We start from the raw sequence: 16,490 nt of genomic DNA on the forward strand, positions 1-16,490 counted from the left end.
CTGCACACTAGGGCTGCACAGTGGGGCTGGACAGTGAGGCTGCACAGTGGGGTTGGACAGTGAGGCTGCACAGTGGGGCTGCACACCGGGGCTGGAAAGTGAGGCTGCACACTAGGGCTGCACATCGGGGCTGGACAGTGAGGCTGCACACTAGGGCTGCACAGTGGGGCTGGACAGTGAGGCTGCACACTAGGGCTGCACAGTGGGGCTGGACAGTGAGGCTGCACACTAGGGCTGCACAGTGGGGCTGGACAGTGAGGCTGAACACTAGGGCTGCACAGTGGGGCTGGACAGTGAGGCTGCACACTAGGGCTGCACATCGGGGCTGGACAGTGAGGCTGCACACTGGGGCTGGACAGTGATTCTGGACAGTGAGGATGCACACTGGGGCTGGTCAGTGAGGCTGGACAGTGGGGCTGGACAGTGGGTCTGCACAGTGAGGCTGCACACTGGGGCTGGTCAGTGAGGCTGGACAGTGGGGCTGCTCAGTGTGCACTACCATTGAGGTATTAGGGTTTCACTCCACAATATCCAGTATTAATGTATGTGAACATCTGCTCTCATAGGATGCTGTACGTACTAATTCCATTGTTACAGGGAAATCGTTGTATCTGATCTATTGACCTTTTATGTATTCAACATCAAGGCCTCGCCCATAACAGTGAGAGACGAAACGCAGCTGGTACATATTGCCCCACTTTGATGTTGATCTTTTGAAAGTGAAGAACCAATGAAAACACACATATATATATATATATATATATATATATTTTTTTTTTTAAATAAGCTTCTTAGATATTTTAATTGTGTGTTTTTGAGCAGACTGTCATTGGCCACAATGTTGTGACGTGGATACAGGCGCCGGACCTGCAGTGTTGTGCATGATATGTCTGTAAACCCTTCCAACAGTGAATGTGAGAGGTAGCAGGCAGCCTACGGAGATCACGGACAGGAATTAGCGTGGATTAGGGAAATATATATATATATTACATTAAAGGGTGTATGCACTATTTAAAAAGCCAGCGAATATCACACCAGGGAACTAGAGGAAGGGACTCCACAGAATGAGCAGCTTTTTTGGGGGTGATATGTAATGAGGCGTGATGGATGCTCAATACCTAATTATCGCTGCTCATACTTGTTTCATGATGAATTGTCCCCTCTGTGATATAGATTTAATTGTTAATAAGTCCCTAATCCCCTGACTCTGGAGTCCTAGTCGCTGGCCAGGACAGTATCTGTGATATGTAACAGCTCTGGTTATTGTGTGTATTATTTATTATCACTACACTTAATGTCACAGCACGAGGGTCTCCTCATCCTAAATCATGTGCCTGAGTTATTGGGAGCTCAGCTAATCAATACTATTATCCATTAAATGATCTGTGACTGATCAATAATATGAGAATCTGCTGATGTCAGGGAACAGCCAAGACAGGTCACTGTACAGTGTATATACCTGGTCACTTACCGAGCGTATACACCTGGATCTTAGACTTTATATCCCTCCTCAAGTGTGTACTCCTCCCCAGGTGTGTATAACGCTCCCCAGGTGTATATCCCTCCCCAGGTGTATATTCCTCCCCAGGTGTATATCCCTCCCCAGGTGTATATCCCTCCCCAGGTGTATGTCCCTCCCCAGGTGTATATCCCTCCCCAGGTGTATAACGCTTCCCAGGTGTATAACGCTTCCCAGGTGTATATCCCTCCCCAGGTGTGAATCCCTCCCAAGTTGTATAACGCTCCCCAGGTGTATGTCCCTCCCCAAGAGTATGTCCCTCCCCAGGTGTATAACGCTCCCCAGGTGTATAACGCTCCCCAGGTGTATAACGCTCCCCAGATGTATGTCCCTCCCCAGGATTAGATCACTCCCCAGGTGTATATCCCTCCCCCGGTGTATAACGCTCCCCCGGTGTAGATCACTCCCCAGGTGTATATAAAGCTCCCCAGGTGTATGTCCCTCCCCAGGAGTATATCCTCCCCAGGTGTATATCCCTCCTCAAGTGTGTATCGCTCCCCAGGTGTATGTCCCTCCCCAGGTGTATAACGCTCCCCAGGTGTATAACGCTCCCCAGGTGTATATTCCTCCCCAGGTGTATATCACTCCCCAGGTGTATATCCCTCCCCAGGTGTATATCCCTCCCCAGGTGTATATCACTCCCCAGGTGTATATCCCTCCCCAGGTGTATGTCCCTCCCCAGGTGTATATCCCTCCCCAGGTGTATAACGCTTCCCAGGTGTATAACGCTTCCCAGGTGTATATCCCTCCCCAGGTGTGAATCCCTCCCAAGTTGTATAACGCTCCCCAGGTGTATGTCCCTCCCCAAGAGTATGTCCCTCCCCAGGTGTATAACGCTCCCCAGGTGTATAACGCTCCCCAGGTGTATAACGCTCCCCAGATGTATGTCCCTCCCCAGGATTAGATCACTCCCCAGGTGTATATCCCTCCCCCGGTGTATAACGCTCCCCCGGTGTAGATCACTCCCCAGGTGTATATAAAGCTCCCCAGGTGTATGTCCCTCCCCAGGAGTATATCCTCCCCAGGTGTATATCCCTCCTCAAGTGTGTATCGCTCCCCAGGTGTATGTCCCTCCCCAGGTGTATAACGCTCCCCAGGTGTATAACGCTCCCCAGGTGTATATTCCTCCCCAGGTGTATATCACTCCCCAGGTGTATATCCCTCCCCAGGTGTATATCCCTCCCCAGGTGTATATCACTCCCCAGGTGTATATCCCTCCCCAGGTGTATATCCCTCCCCAGGTGTATATCCCTCCCCCGGTGTATATCCCTCCCCAGGTGTATATCCCTCCCCAGGTGTAGATCCTTTCCCAGGTGTAGATTCTCAGGAATGTTCTGCACTTATCAGGTGTATATCGGTCCCCAGGTGTATATTCCTCCCCAGGTGTATATTCCTCCCCAGGTGTATATCCCTCCCCAGGTGTATATCCCTCCCCAGGTGTATATTCCTCCCCAGGTGTATATTCCTCCCCAGGTGTATATCCCTCCCCAGGTGTATATCCCTCCCCAGGTGTATATTTCATGGTATGTTATGCACTTACCAGGGGTATATCCCCAGGGCTCATAGTAGGAAGGAAAGACACCCAGGTGACACCCCCGAACAAACTCCTCATAATCCAGCGGCAGGAGAGGACTTGTGGACGTCAGGAACTCCGGGTGCACAATCACCTGCAGGGGAGAGATTGCATCTTATACACAGCAGACTTATGTCATCAGTACAATACAGGAGGCCTCATTCCTACAGGCAGCACCTGGCCTCACAGCACTGGCTCATCTGCTTATTTCCCACCAGAGGCTACCTGTGTGGAGTTTATATGTTCTCATCCCGGTGGCCCCATATTTGGATTTTTTTTATCCTCCCCCAGCATATAAAACATAGGTGTGGGGTATGGAAGTGCCAGCATGTCTGATGCCTCGTGTGTAGCCAGGCCCCGGGGCCAGCAGTACGAATTACCCATATACAGATCATATTCCCCTGTAGACCACAAACCACCGTCTGATTCTGAGAAGGAAGCAAAGTGGGCACAGAAGCCAAACGCCCAATTCCTGCATAGACAGATCCAGCCACGATGTGTCCGATTCTAAGCGAAATAATGCGCAAATCTGTTTCTGCGCATGCGCTGTGTGCCAAACCGCGCTACTGGTGCTAAGGGATCTAACTCAGAATGAGCCCCAAATCCTGATGTGCTGCTGCCTATACGTAGAAGATACAGTGGTCCGTGGTGCGTCCAATCACCCACCTTCACTCTGTCCGTCCGGCTGTTGAAGAGTCCGATGCGCCGCACTGTGCTCAGAATTGGGTCCGTTGAGTCGTCCACCATATTGTGTGTGGTTATCGGAGGCAGAGACTGGCGCTACAACAAATGACCGGTGTTAAAAGAAGACATATTTAGGGATTAATGTAACGACATATAATAATCTCACAATGGCGGCTATCTCTATTGCGCCATAAGTTTTGGCAAATGGAAATTACGCCCATCAGCGGAGGGCAGAAACGCATGTCGCAGATTTTTTGTTTCCATGCAACTTGCTGGGACTTAATTGCTGCGCATATGGGTCCATTCAAAGTGCGCTTCTATTGCCCTGGCGAGCGGGACGCATTTTGTGCCGGCGCCAAGGGATTTGCTGAATGCATGGAAGACACACCCACTGATGAGGGGATCGGAGACTTGCGCAAGCTGCAGTATTGCAATGAACACTACTGTATAACAGCATGTGCCCTGCCCAGCTGGGAAGTGGAAGGCTGCGCATATGTTTGTCATTATAAAACGACTGCAAATGCGTTATCAGGGAGGACCTCCATCAGCCGGTTCTGTCCCACAGGTAGAGTAGGTTCTGGGTTACGCACAGACTGCGCACACGGGGAAATCATTAGATGGTGAGGGGCGTGGCCAGGCGTTATCAGGGAGGGCCTCCATCAGCCGGTTCTGTCGCACAGGTAGAGTAGGTTCTGGGTTACGCACAGACTGCGCACACGGGGAAATCATTAGATGGTGAGGGGCGTGGCCAGGCGTTATCTGGGAGGGCCTCCATCAGCCGGTTCTGTCGCACAGGTAGAGTAGGTTCTGGGTTACGCACACACTGCGCACACGGGGAAATCATTAGATGGTGATGGGCGTGGCCAGGCGTTATCAGGGAGGGTCTCCATCAGCCGGTTCTGTCCCACAGGTAGAGTAGGTTCTGGGTTACGCACACACTGCGCACACGGGGAAATCATTAGATGGTGAGGGGCGTGGCCAGGTGTTATCAGGGAGCGCCTCCATCAGCCGGTTCTGTCACACAGGTAGAGTAGGTTCTGGGTTACGCACACACTACGCACACGGGGAAATCATTAGATGGTGAGGGGCGTGGCCAGGCGTTATCAGGGAGGACCTCCATCAGCCGGTTCTGTCCCACAGGTAGAGTAGGTTCTGGGTTACGCACACACTACGCACACGGGGAAATCATTAGATGGTGAGGGGCGTGGCCAGGCGTTATCAGGGAGGGCCTCCATCAGCCGGTTCTGTCCCACAGGTAGAGTAGGTTCTGGGTTACGCACACACTACGCACACGGGGAAATCATTAGATGGTGAGGGGCGTGGCCAGGCGTTATCAGGGAGGGCCTCCATCAGCCGGTTCTGTCCCACAGGTAGAGTAGGTTCTGGGTTACGCACACACTGCGCACACGGGGAAATCATTAGATGGTGAGGGGCGTGGCCAGGTGTTATCAGGGAGGGCCTCCATCAGCCGGTTCTGTCACACAGGTAGAGTAGGTTCTGGGTTACGCACAGACTGCGCACACGGGGAAATCATTAGATGGTGAGGGGCGTGGCCAGGCGTTATCAGGGAGGGCCTCCATCAGCCGGTTCTGTCACACAGGTAGAGTAGGTTCTGGGTTACGCACAGACTGCGCACACGGGGAAATCATTAGATGGTGAAGGGCGTGGCCAGGTGTTATCAGGGAGCGCCTCCATCAGCCGGTTCTGTCACACAGGTAGAGTAGGTTCTGGGTTACGCACACACTACGCACACGGGGAAATCATTAGATGGTGAGGGGCGTGGCCAGGCGTTATCAGGGAGGGCCTCCATCAGCCGGTTCTGTCACACAGGTAGAGTAGGTTCTGGGTTACGCACAGACTGCGCACACGGGGAAATCATTAGATGGTGAAGGGCGTGGCCAGGTGTTATCAGGGAGCGCCTCCATCAGCCGGTTCTGTCACACAGGTAGAGTAGGTTCTGGGTTACGCACACACTACGCACACGGGGAAATCATTAGATGGTGAGGGGCGTGGCCAGGCGTTATCAGGGAGGACCTCCATCAGCCGGTTCTGTCGCACAGGTAGAGTAGGTTCTGGGTTACGCACAGACTGCGCACACGGGGAAATCATTAGATGGTGAGGGGCGTGGCCAGGCATTATCAGGGAGGGCCTCCATCAGCCGGTTCTGTCCCACAGGTAGAGTAGGTTCTGGGTTACGCACACACTGCGCACACGGGGAAATCATTAGATGGTGAGGGGCGTGGCCAGGCGTTATCAGGGAGGGCCTCCATCAGCCGGTTCTGTCACACAGGTAGAGTAGGTTCTGGGTTACGCACAGACTGCGCACACGGGGAAATCATTAGATGGTGAGGGGCGTGGCCAGGCGTTATCAGGGAGGGCCTCCATCAGCCGGTTCTGTCACACAGGTAGAGTAGGTTCTGGGTTACGCACAGACTGCGCACACGGGGAAATCATTAGATGGTGAGGGGCGTGGCCAGGCGTTATCAGGGAGGGCCTCCATCAGCCGGTTCTGTCCCACAGGTAGAGTAGGTTCTGGGTTACGCACACACTGCACACACGGGGAAATCATTAGATGGTGAGGGGCGTGGCCAGGCATTATCAGGGAGGGTCTCCATCAGCCGGTTCTGTCACACAGGTAGAGTAGGTTCTGGGTTACGCACACACGGGGAAATCATTAGATGGTGAGGGGCGTGGCCAGGCGTTATCAGGGAGGGCCTCCATCAGCCGGTTCTGTCCCACAGGTAGAGTAGGTTCTGGGTTACGCACAGACTGCGCACACGGGGAAATCATTAGATGGTGAGGGGCGTGGCCAGGCGTTATCAGGGAGGGCCTCCATCAGCCGGTTCTGTCACACAGGTAGAGTAGGTTCTGGGTTACGCACAGACTGCGCACACGGGGAAATCATTAGATGGTGAGGGGCGTGGCCAGGCGTTATCAGGGAGGACCTCCATCAGCCGGTTCTGTCCCACAGGTAGAGTAGGTTCTGGGTTACGCACAGACTACGCACACGGGGAAATCATTAGATGGTGAGGGGCGTGGCCAGGCGTTATCAGGGAGGGCCTCCATCAGCTGGTTCTGTCCCACAGGTAGAGTAGGTTCTGGGTTACGCACACACTGCGCACACGGGGAAATCATTAGATGGTGAGGAGCGTGGCCAGGCGTTATCAGGGAGGGCCTCCATCAGCCGGTTCTGTCCCACAGGTAGAGTAGGTTCTGGGTTACGCACAGACTGCGCACACGGGGAAATCATTAGATGGTGAGGGGCGTGGCCAGGCGTTATCAGGGAGGGCCTCCATCAGCCGGTTCTGTCGCACAGGTAGAGTAGGTTCTGGGTTACGCACAGACTGTGCACACGGGGAAATCATTAGATGGTGAGGGGCATGGCCAGGCGTTATCAGGGAGGGCCTCCATCAGCCGGTTCTGTCCCACAGGTAGAGTAGGTTCTGGGTTACGCACAGACTGCACACACGGGGAAATCATTAGATGGTGAGGGGCGTGGCCAGGCGTTATCAGGGAGGGTCTCCATCAGCCGGTTCTGTCCCACAGGTAGAGTAGGTTCTGGGTTACGCACAGACTGCGCACACGGGGAAATCATTAGATGGTGAGGGGCGTGGCCAGGCGTTATCAGGGAGGGCCTTCATCAGCCGGTTCTGTCACACAGGTAGAGTAGGTTCTGGGTTACGCACAGACTGCACACACGGGGAAATCATTAGATGGTGAGGGGCGTGGCCAGGCGTTATCAGGGAGGGCCTCCATCAGCCGGTTCTGTCACACAGGTAGAGTAGGTTCTGGGTTACGCACAGACTGCGCACACGGGGAAATCATTAGATGGTGAGGGGCGTGGCCAGGCGTTATCAGGGAGGGTCTCCATCAGCCGGTTCTGTCACACAGGTAGAGTAGGTTCTGGGTTACGCACAGACTGCACACACGGGGAAATCATTAGATGGTGAGGGGCGTGGCCAGGCATTATCAGGGAGGGTCTCCATCAGCCGGTTCTGTCACACAGGTAGAGTAGGTTCTGGGTTACGCACACACGGGGAAATCATTAGATGGTGAGGGGCGTGGCCAGGCGTTATCAGGGAGGGCCTCCATCAGCCGGTTCTGTCCCACAGGTAGAGTAGGTTCTGGGTTACGCACACACTGCGCACACGGGGAAATCATTAGATGGTGAGGGGCGTGGCCAGGCGTTATCAGGGAGGGCCTCCATCAGCCGGTTCTGTCACACAGGTAGAGTAGGTTCTGGGTTACGCACAGACTGCGCACACGGGGAAATCATTAGATGGTGAGGGGCGTGGCCAGGCGTTATCAGGGAGGGCCTCCATCAGCCGGTTCTGTCGCACAGGTAGAGTAGGTTCTGGGTTACGCACAGACTGAGCACACAGGGAAATCATTAGATGGTAAGGGGCGTGGCCAGGCGTTATCAGGGAGGGCCTCCATCAGCCGGTTCTGTCACACAGGTAGAGTAGGTTCTGGGTTACGCACAGACTGCGCACACGGGGAAATCATTAGATGGTGAGGGGCGTGGCCAGGCGTTATCAGGGAGGGTCTCCATCAGCCGGTTCTGTCGCACAGGTAGAGTAGGTTCTGGGTTACGCACAGACTGTGCACACGGGGAAATCATTAGATGGTGAGGGGCATGGCCAGGCGTTATCAGGGAGGGCCTCCATCAGCCGGTTCTGTCCCACAGGTAGAGTAGGTTCTGGGTTACGCACAGACTGCACACACGGGGAAATCATTAGATGGTGAGGGGCGTGGCCAGGCGTTATCAGGGAGGGTCTCCATCAGCCGGTTCTGTCGCACAGGTAGAGTAGGTTCTGGGTTACGCACAGACTGCGCACACGGGGAAATCATTAGATGGTGAGGGGCGTGGCCAGGCGTTATCAGGGAGGGCCTCCATCAGCCGGTTCTGTCACACAGGTAGAGTAGGTTCTGGGTTACGCACAGACTGCACACACGGGGAAATCATTAGATGGTGAGGGGCGTGGCCAGGCGTTATCAGGGAGGGCCTCCATCAGCCGGTTCTGTCACACAGGTAGAGTAGGTTCTGGGTTACGCACAGACTGCGCACACGGGGAAATCATTAGATGGTGAGGGGCGTGGCCAGGCGTTATCAGGGAGGGTCTCCATCAGCCGGTTCTGTCACACAGGTAGAGTAGGTTCTGGGTTACGCACAGACTGCACACACGGGGAAATCATTAGATGGTGAGGGGCGTGGCCAGGCATTATCAGGGAGGGTCTCCATCAGCCGGTTCTGTCCCACAGGTAGAGTAGGTTCTGGGTTACGCACACACGGGGAAATCATTAGATGGTGAGGGGCGTGGCCAGGCGTTATCAGGGAGGGCCTCCATCAGCCGGTTCTGTCCCACAGGTAGAGTAGGTTCTGGGTTACGCACACGCTGCGCACACGGGGAAATCATTAGATGGTGAGGGGCGTGGCCAGGCGTTATCAGGGAGGGCCTCCATCAGCCGGTTCTGTCACACAGGTAGAGTAGGTTCTGGGTTACGCACAGACTGCGCACACGGGGAAATCATTAGATGGTGAGGGGCGTGGCCAGGCGTTATCAGGGAGGGCCTCCATCAGCCGGTTCTGTCACACAGGTAGAGTAGGTTCTGGGTTACGCACACACTGCACACACGGGGAAATCATTAGATGGTGAGGGGCGTGGCCAGGCGTTATCAGGGAGGGCCTCCATCAGCCGGTTCTGTCACACAGGTAGAGTAGGTTCTGGGTTACGCACAGACTGCGCACACGGGGAAATCATTAGATGGTGAGGGGCGTGGCCAGGCGTTATCAGGGAGGGTCTCCATCAGCCGGTTCTGTCACACAGGTAGAGTAGGTTCTGGGTTATGCACAGACTGCGCACACGGGGAAATCATTAGATGGTGAGGGGCGTGGCCAGGCGTTATCAGGGAGGGCCTCCATCAGCCGGTTCTGTCACACAGGTAGAGTAGGTTCTGGGTTACGCACACACTGCGCACACGGGGAAATCATTAGATGGTGAGGGGCGTGGCCAGGCGTTATCAGGGAGGGTCTCCATCAGCCGGTTCTGTCCCACAGGTAGAGTAGGTTCTGGGTTACGCACACTGCGCACACGGGGAAATCATTAGATGGTGAGGGGCGTGGCCAGGCGTTATCAGGGAGGGCCTCCATCAGCCGGTTCTGTCCCACAGGTAGAGTAGGTTCTGGGTTACGCACAGACTGCGCACACGGGGAAATCATTAGATGGTGAGGGGCGTGGCCAGGCGTTATCAGGGAGGGCCTCCATCAGCCGGTTCTGTCACACAGGTAGAGTAGGTTCTGGGTTACGCACAGACTGCGCACACGGGGAAATCATTAGATGGTGAGGGGCGTGGCCAGGCGTTATCAGGGAGGGCCTCCATCAGCCGGTTCTGTCCCACAGGTAGAGTAGGTTCTGGGTTACGCACAGACTGCGCACACGGGGAAATCATTAGATGGTGAGGGGCGTGGCCAGGCATTATCAGGGAGGGTCTCCATCAGCCGGTTCTGTCACACAGGTAGAGTAGGTTCTGGGTTACGCACAGACTGCGCACACGGGGAAATCATTAGATGGTGAGGGGCGTGGCCAGGTGTTATCAGGGAGGGCCTCCATCAGCCGGTTCTGTCACACAGGTAGAGTAGGTTCTGGGTTACGCACACACTACGTACACGGGGAAATCATTAGATGGTGAGGGGCGTGGCCAGGCGTTATCAGGGAGGGCCTCCATCAGCCGGTTCTGTCCCACAGGTAGAGTAGGTTCTGGGTTACGCACACACTGCACACACGGGGAAATCATTAGATGGTGAGGGGCGTGGCCAGGTGTTATCAGGGAGGGCCTCCATCAGCCGGTTCTGTCACACAGGTAGAGTAGGTTCTGGGTTACGCACACACTGCACACACGGGGAAATCATTAGATGGTGAGGGGCGTGGCCAGGCGTTATCAGGGAGGGTCTCCATCAGCCGGTTCTGTCACACAGGTAGAGTAGGTTCTGGGTTACGCACAGACTGCGCACACGGGGAAATCATTAGATGGTGAGGGGCGTGGCCAGGCGTTATCAGGGAGCGCCTCCATCAGCCGGTTCTGTCCCACAGGTAGAGTAGGTTCTGGGTTACGCACAGACTGCGCACACGGGGAAATCATTAGATGGTGAGGGGCGTGGCCAGGCGTTATCAGGGAGGGCCTCCATCAGCCGGTACTGTCCCACAGGTAGAGTAGGTTCTGGGTTACGCACACACTGCGTACACGGGGAAATCATTAGATGGTGAGGGGCGTGGCCAGGTGTTATCAGGGAGGGCCTCCATCAGCCGGTTCTGTCCCACAGGTAGAGTAGGTTCTGGGTTACGCACACACTGCACACACGGGGAAATCATTAGATGGTGAGGGGCGTGGCCAGGCGTTATCAGGGAGGGCCTCCATCAGCCGGTTCTGTCACACAGGTAGAGTAGGTTCTGGGTTACGCACAGACTGCGCACACGGGGAAATCATTAGATGGTGAGGGGCGTGGCCAGGCGTTATCAGGGAGGGTCTCCATCAGCCGGTTCTGTCACACAGGTAGAGTAGGTTCTGGGTTATGCACAGACTGCGCACACGGGGAAATCATTAGATGGTGAGGGGCGTGGCCAGGCGTTATCAGGGAGGGCCTCCATCAGCCGGTTCTGTCACACAGGTAGAGTAGGTTCTGGGTTACGCACACACTGCGCACACGGGGAAATCATTAGATGGTGAGGGGCGTGGCCAGGCGTTATCAGGGAGGGCCTCCATCAGCCGGTACTGTCCCACAGGTAGAGTAGGTTCTGGGTTACGCACACACTACGTACACGGGGAAATCATTAGATGGTGAGGGGCGTGGCCAGGCGTTATCAGGGAGGGCCTCCATCAGCCGGTTCTGTCCCACAGGTAGAGTAGGTTCTGGGTTACGCACAGACTGCGCACACGGGGAAATCATTAGATGGTGAGGGGCGTGGCCAGGCGTTATCAGGGAGGGTCTCCATCAGCCGGTTCTGTCACACAGGTAGAGTAGGTTCTGGGTTATGCACAGACTGCGCACACGGGGAAATCATTAGATGGTGAGGGGCGTGGCCAGGCGTTATCAGGGAGGGCCTCCATCAGCCGGTTCTGTCACACAGGTAGAGTAGGTTCTGGGTTACGCACACACTGCGCACACGGGGAAATCATTAGATGGTGAGGGGCGTGGCCAGGCGTTATCAGGGAGGGCCTCCATCAGCCGGTACTGTCCCACAGGTAGAGTAGGTTCTGGGTTACGCACACACTACGTACACGGGGAAATCATTAGATGGTGAGGGGCGTGGCCAGGCGTTATCAGGGAGGGCCTCCATCAGCCGGTTCTGTCCCACAGGTAGAGTAGGTTCTGGGTTACGCACAGACTGCGCACACGGGGAAATCATTAGATGGTGAGGGGCGTGGCCAGGCGTTATCAGGGAGGGCCTCCATCAGCCGGTTCTGTCACACAGGTAGAGTAGGTTCTGGGTTACGCACAGACTGCGCACACGGGGAAATCATTAGATGGTGAGGGGCGTGGCCAGGCGTTATCAGGGAGGGCCTCCATCAGCCGGTTCTGTCCCACAGGTAGAGTAGGTTCTGGGTTACGCACAGACTGCGCACACGGGGAAATCATTAGATGGTGAGGGGCGTGGCCAGGCATTATCAGGGAGGGTCTCCATCAGCCGGTTCTGTCACACAGGTAGAGTAGGTTCTGGGTTACGCACAGACTGCGCACACGGGGAAATCATTAGATGGTGAGGGGCGTGGCCAGGTGTTATCAGGGAGGGCCTCCATCAGCCGGTTCTGTCACACAGGTAGAGTAGGTTCTGGGTTACGCACACACTACGTACACGGGGAAATCATTAGATGGTGAGGGGCGTGGCCAGGCGTTATCAGGGAGGGCCTCCATCAGCCGGTTCTGTCCCACAGGTAGAGTAGGTTCTGGGTTACGCACACACTGCACACACGGGGAAATCATTAGATGGTGAGGGGCGTGGCCAGGTGTTATCAGGGAGGGCCTCCATCAGCCGGTTCTGTCACACAGGTAGAGTAGGTTCTGGGTTACGCACACACTGCACACACGGGGAAATCATTAGATGGTGAGGGGCGTGGCCAGGCGTTATCAGGGAGGGTCTCCATCAGCCGGTTCTGTCACACAGGTAGAGTAGGTTCTGGGTTACGCACAGACTGCGCACACGGGGAAATCATTAGATGGTGAGGGGCGTGGCCAGGCGTTATCAGGGAGGGCCTCCATCAGCCGGTTCTGTCACACAGGTAGAGTAGGTTCTGGGTTACGCACAGACTGCGCACACGGGGAAATCATTAGATGGTGAGGGGCGTGGCCAGGCGTTATCAGGGAGGGCCTCCATCAGCCGGTTCTGTCCCACAGGTAGAGTAGGTTCTGGGTTACGCACAGACTGCGCACACGGGGAAATCATTAGATGGTGAGGGGCGTGGCCAGGCATTATCAGGGAGGGTCTCCATCAGCCGGTTCTGTCACACAGGTAGAGTAGGTTCTGGGTTACGCACAGACTGCGCACACGGGGAAATCATTAGATGGTGAGGGGCGTGGCCAGGTGTTATCAGGGAGGGCCTCCATCAGCCGGTTCTGTCACACAGGTAGAGTAGGTTCTGGGTTACGCACACACTACGTACACGGGGAAATCATTAGATGGTGAGGGGCGTGGCCAGGCGTTATCAGGGAGGGCCTCCATCAGCCGGTTCTGTCCCACAGGTAGAGTAGGTTCTGGGTTACGCACACACTGCACACACGGGGAAATCATTAGATGGTGAGGGGCGTGGCCAGGTGTTATCAGGGAGGGCCTCCATCAGCCGGTTCTGTCACACAGGTAGAGTAGGTTCTGGGTTACGCACACACTGCACACACGGGGAAATCATTAGATGGTGAGGGGCGTGGCCAGGCGTTATCAGGGAGGGTCTCCATCAGCCGGTTCTGTCACACAGGTAGAGTAGGTTCTGGGTTACGCACAGACTGCGCACACGGGGAAATCATTAGATGGTGAGGGGCGTGGCCAGGCGTTATCAGGGAGCGCCTCCATCAGCCGGTTCTGTCCCACAGGTAGAGTAGGTTCTGGGTTACGCACAGACTGCGCACACGGGGAAATCATTAGATGGTGAGGGGCGTGGCCAGGCGTTATCAGGGAGGGCCTCCATCAGCCGGTACTGTCCCACAGGTAGAGTAGGTTCTGGGTTACGCACACACTGCGTACACGGGGAAATCATTAGATGGTGAGGGGCGTGGCCAGGTGTTATCAGGGAGGGCCTCCATCAGCCGGTTCTGTCACACAGGTAGAGTAGGTTCTGGGTTACATCAGCCCCCATGTTACACGCAGTGTTTAATAAATGATACGGAGGAGCAAATTAATTGGTACTTTATCTCTCTCCGGACTTTGATACATCTTCCCTTGTGTGTATATATATTATATATATATATTTATTTTGTTAAGAAATATATGCGAGGCGCCACTTGTGTCCTAACTCCCATATAGTTAGGACACAAGTGTATAGTATAGGTACTGCCTGCTAACTCCTCCTTTAGATAAGTCACACTTTCCTATATATTCCTGTATTTTAAATATTATCACAATATATACCCCATCACTGCTGTCGGCGCGGTACCTGTGTGGAGAATATCGCTCTCTTCATAATAGTCAGATCATCTCGATCCAAAATCTTGTTTAGATCCGGAATTTCCCCCCTGAGGAGACATCAGAGTCGGTATTACCTGCGCTGTGTACCACATTGCACCCAGGGTAATACTATATCCAGATACAGGGGCAACATCCCATCTCCAACACAACTCCCGTCTTAGTACATTTATGCCAGAGACACTGCTACCGCTAAGCAAACCTAGGGGTCGGCTCCGCTCCGGGGCATAAATCACTGCGGGTGGGTGTCATAAGTATTTACATACCCGCAGCAGCACCCACACCGAGCACCAGCCACTGACATGGTGGCCTGGCATCTGTCCTGTGGCCTAGCAGTGCCTCCATATTGGTGATGGGCAGTGGGGTAAGTAACACCTCCCATACAGGTAAGGGGGAGGAGCTGCGCCTCAGAGCAGGTGGGGGTGGCGTAGGGTGACCAACTCATCCCTTTAATCCGGGACACATATTAATTACACAGGTTCTGTGCCTGGCTTTCACCTGGTTTTAAATTGCCACAGAACCTGTGTTATTAATATGTGTCCCAGATTAAAGGGATGAGTTGGTCACCCTAGGGTGGGGGTAGTGGGGTAAGTAACACCTCCCATACAGGTAAGGGGGAGGAGCTGAGCCTCAGAGCAGGTGGGGGCGGGGGCGGGGGCAGTGGGGTAAGTAACACCTCCCATACAAATAAGGGGGGGGGAGCTGCGCCTCAGAGCAGGTGGGGGCGGGGACATCCCCCCGTCCCCGCTGTCCTAGCCCCCTAGCTGTGGGACTGTCCTACATACACACCATGCCCAGACTGTGCGGCCTCGCTGACTGCAAGTAACAGAATTCATTGACGCTGTCTACACAAAGGATAATTGGGGCAATGATGACATCACTCAGCAACAATGATCATGACTGTATGTGATGACATCACTGATTACTTTGTACAAAGCTTTCATCTACATTGACCTATACATTTCTGCTGTGTGAGTGCAGTATACGGTATACGGGTCATCAGACGCTGACACTCTGTAATATACTTACTTCAACAGCGCTTCATACAACTTCTTCCCAAACTTCTCTTTAACAGTGTGAGCGGTGTCCCTGACAACAACACAACATGATTAGCACACGCTCAGCCTAGGTAACGTCTGTGTGTGTGTGTGAGGCAGGTGCGGATGAATTGGCCCTAAACCTGCAACTATGCCCCCAAAACAGCCATCTTTGCACTGAGACGCAGAGGTGTGGACAATCGCAATAACGTAACCAAACAAGAACGCTTCCACGCGTTTCTTTCTACGGCGATATTACATCTAGTCTATCATTACGTCAGGCTGAGTAATACACCTCACCTGGTGACATTCCCCCAGGTCTATGGGGCGTGTGTCAGGGGTGAGGCCGATCCACGCCTCTGAGCGTGACTGTAGACATTTCCCAATTTTGTTATGTCCAGTAGTTCTCCTCCCCATACAGTGTCGCCCCAGGCCGCTGCCTCCATGAGCTGACCGGACAGGACAGGTACAAACGTCTTACCACAGCTGTTTTCTCACCGCCTGGCCCTTCAGCGTCTCCACATTGAAGTTGTTTGTTTTCGTCGGCATTATGAAGAACACGACAACAGTGACGTCACTGCGATGGACCTGAGGAGTAGACATAACGCAGGATGCCATGATAACTACATTCATTCTGATCATTTACCCTACAGGAGAGTCAGTAATATAATATATGGCTGCACAGAGTCAGGTTTCTGTCACCGACAGAGGGATCACTGGTCCATAGGTCAGGGGAAACGTTGGGAGACCAATCCCTCATGTACTCTGAATGGCGCCACTGGCTGCGTGACGCAGGCGGCTCCCTGTTCCTGGCCCAGTCCCTGAATGATGAGGACAATAATTCCCAGCCTGGAAGGTGCCTCAGCCGAGATGGGAAATCTCAGAGGACGTCATAGGATCATTACTGGTGACGTTCTCCCCTCAGGCCCCTCAGATGGAGAGGACACTAATATGTATACAGCAGATGGACAGGACACAGATATCTATACAGACAATGGACAGGATGC

The 16,490-nt window shown here is 54.7% G+C and overlaps 1 protein-coding gene across 1 annotated transcript in view; it reads right to left on the reverse strand.

Moving 5' to 3' along the window:
* GYS2 (glycogen synthase 2) overlaps positions 1-16,490 on the reverse strand; it is a 79,164-nt gene that overhangs the window by 28,148 nt on the left and 34,526 nt on the right. Inside the window, exons 8-12 of the mRNA XM_083180779.1 lie at positions 15,965-16,071; positions 15,476-15,535; positions 14,418-14,496; positions 3,759-3,872; positions 3,060-3,186 (exon numbers count right to left, since the gene is read on the reverse strand). Coding sequence (XP_083036905.1) covers positions 3,060-3,186; positions 3,759-3,872; positions 14,418-14,496; positions 15,476-15,535; positions 15,965-16,071 — 487 coding nt within the window. The remainder of the gene's footprint in view (positions 1-3,059; positions 3,187-3,758; positions 3,873-14,417; positions 14,497-15,475; positions 15,536-15,964; positions 16,072-16,490) is intronic.

This window comes from Crinia signifera, chromosome 4 (genome assembly GCF_055691185.1).
Source record: "Crinia signifera chromosome 4, ASM5569118v1, whole genome shotgun sequence".
Taxonomy (NCBI): domain Eukaryota; kingdom Metazoa; phylum Chordata; class Amphibia; order Anura; family Myobatrachidae; genus Crinia; species Crinia signifera.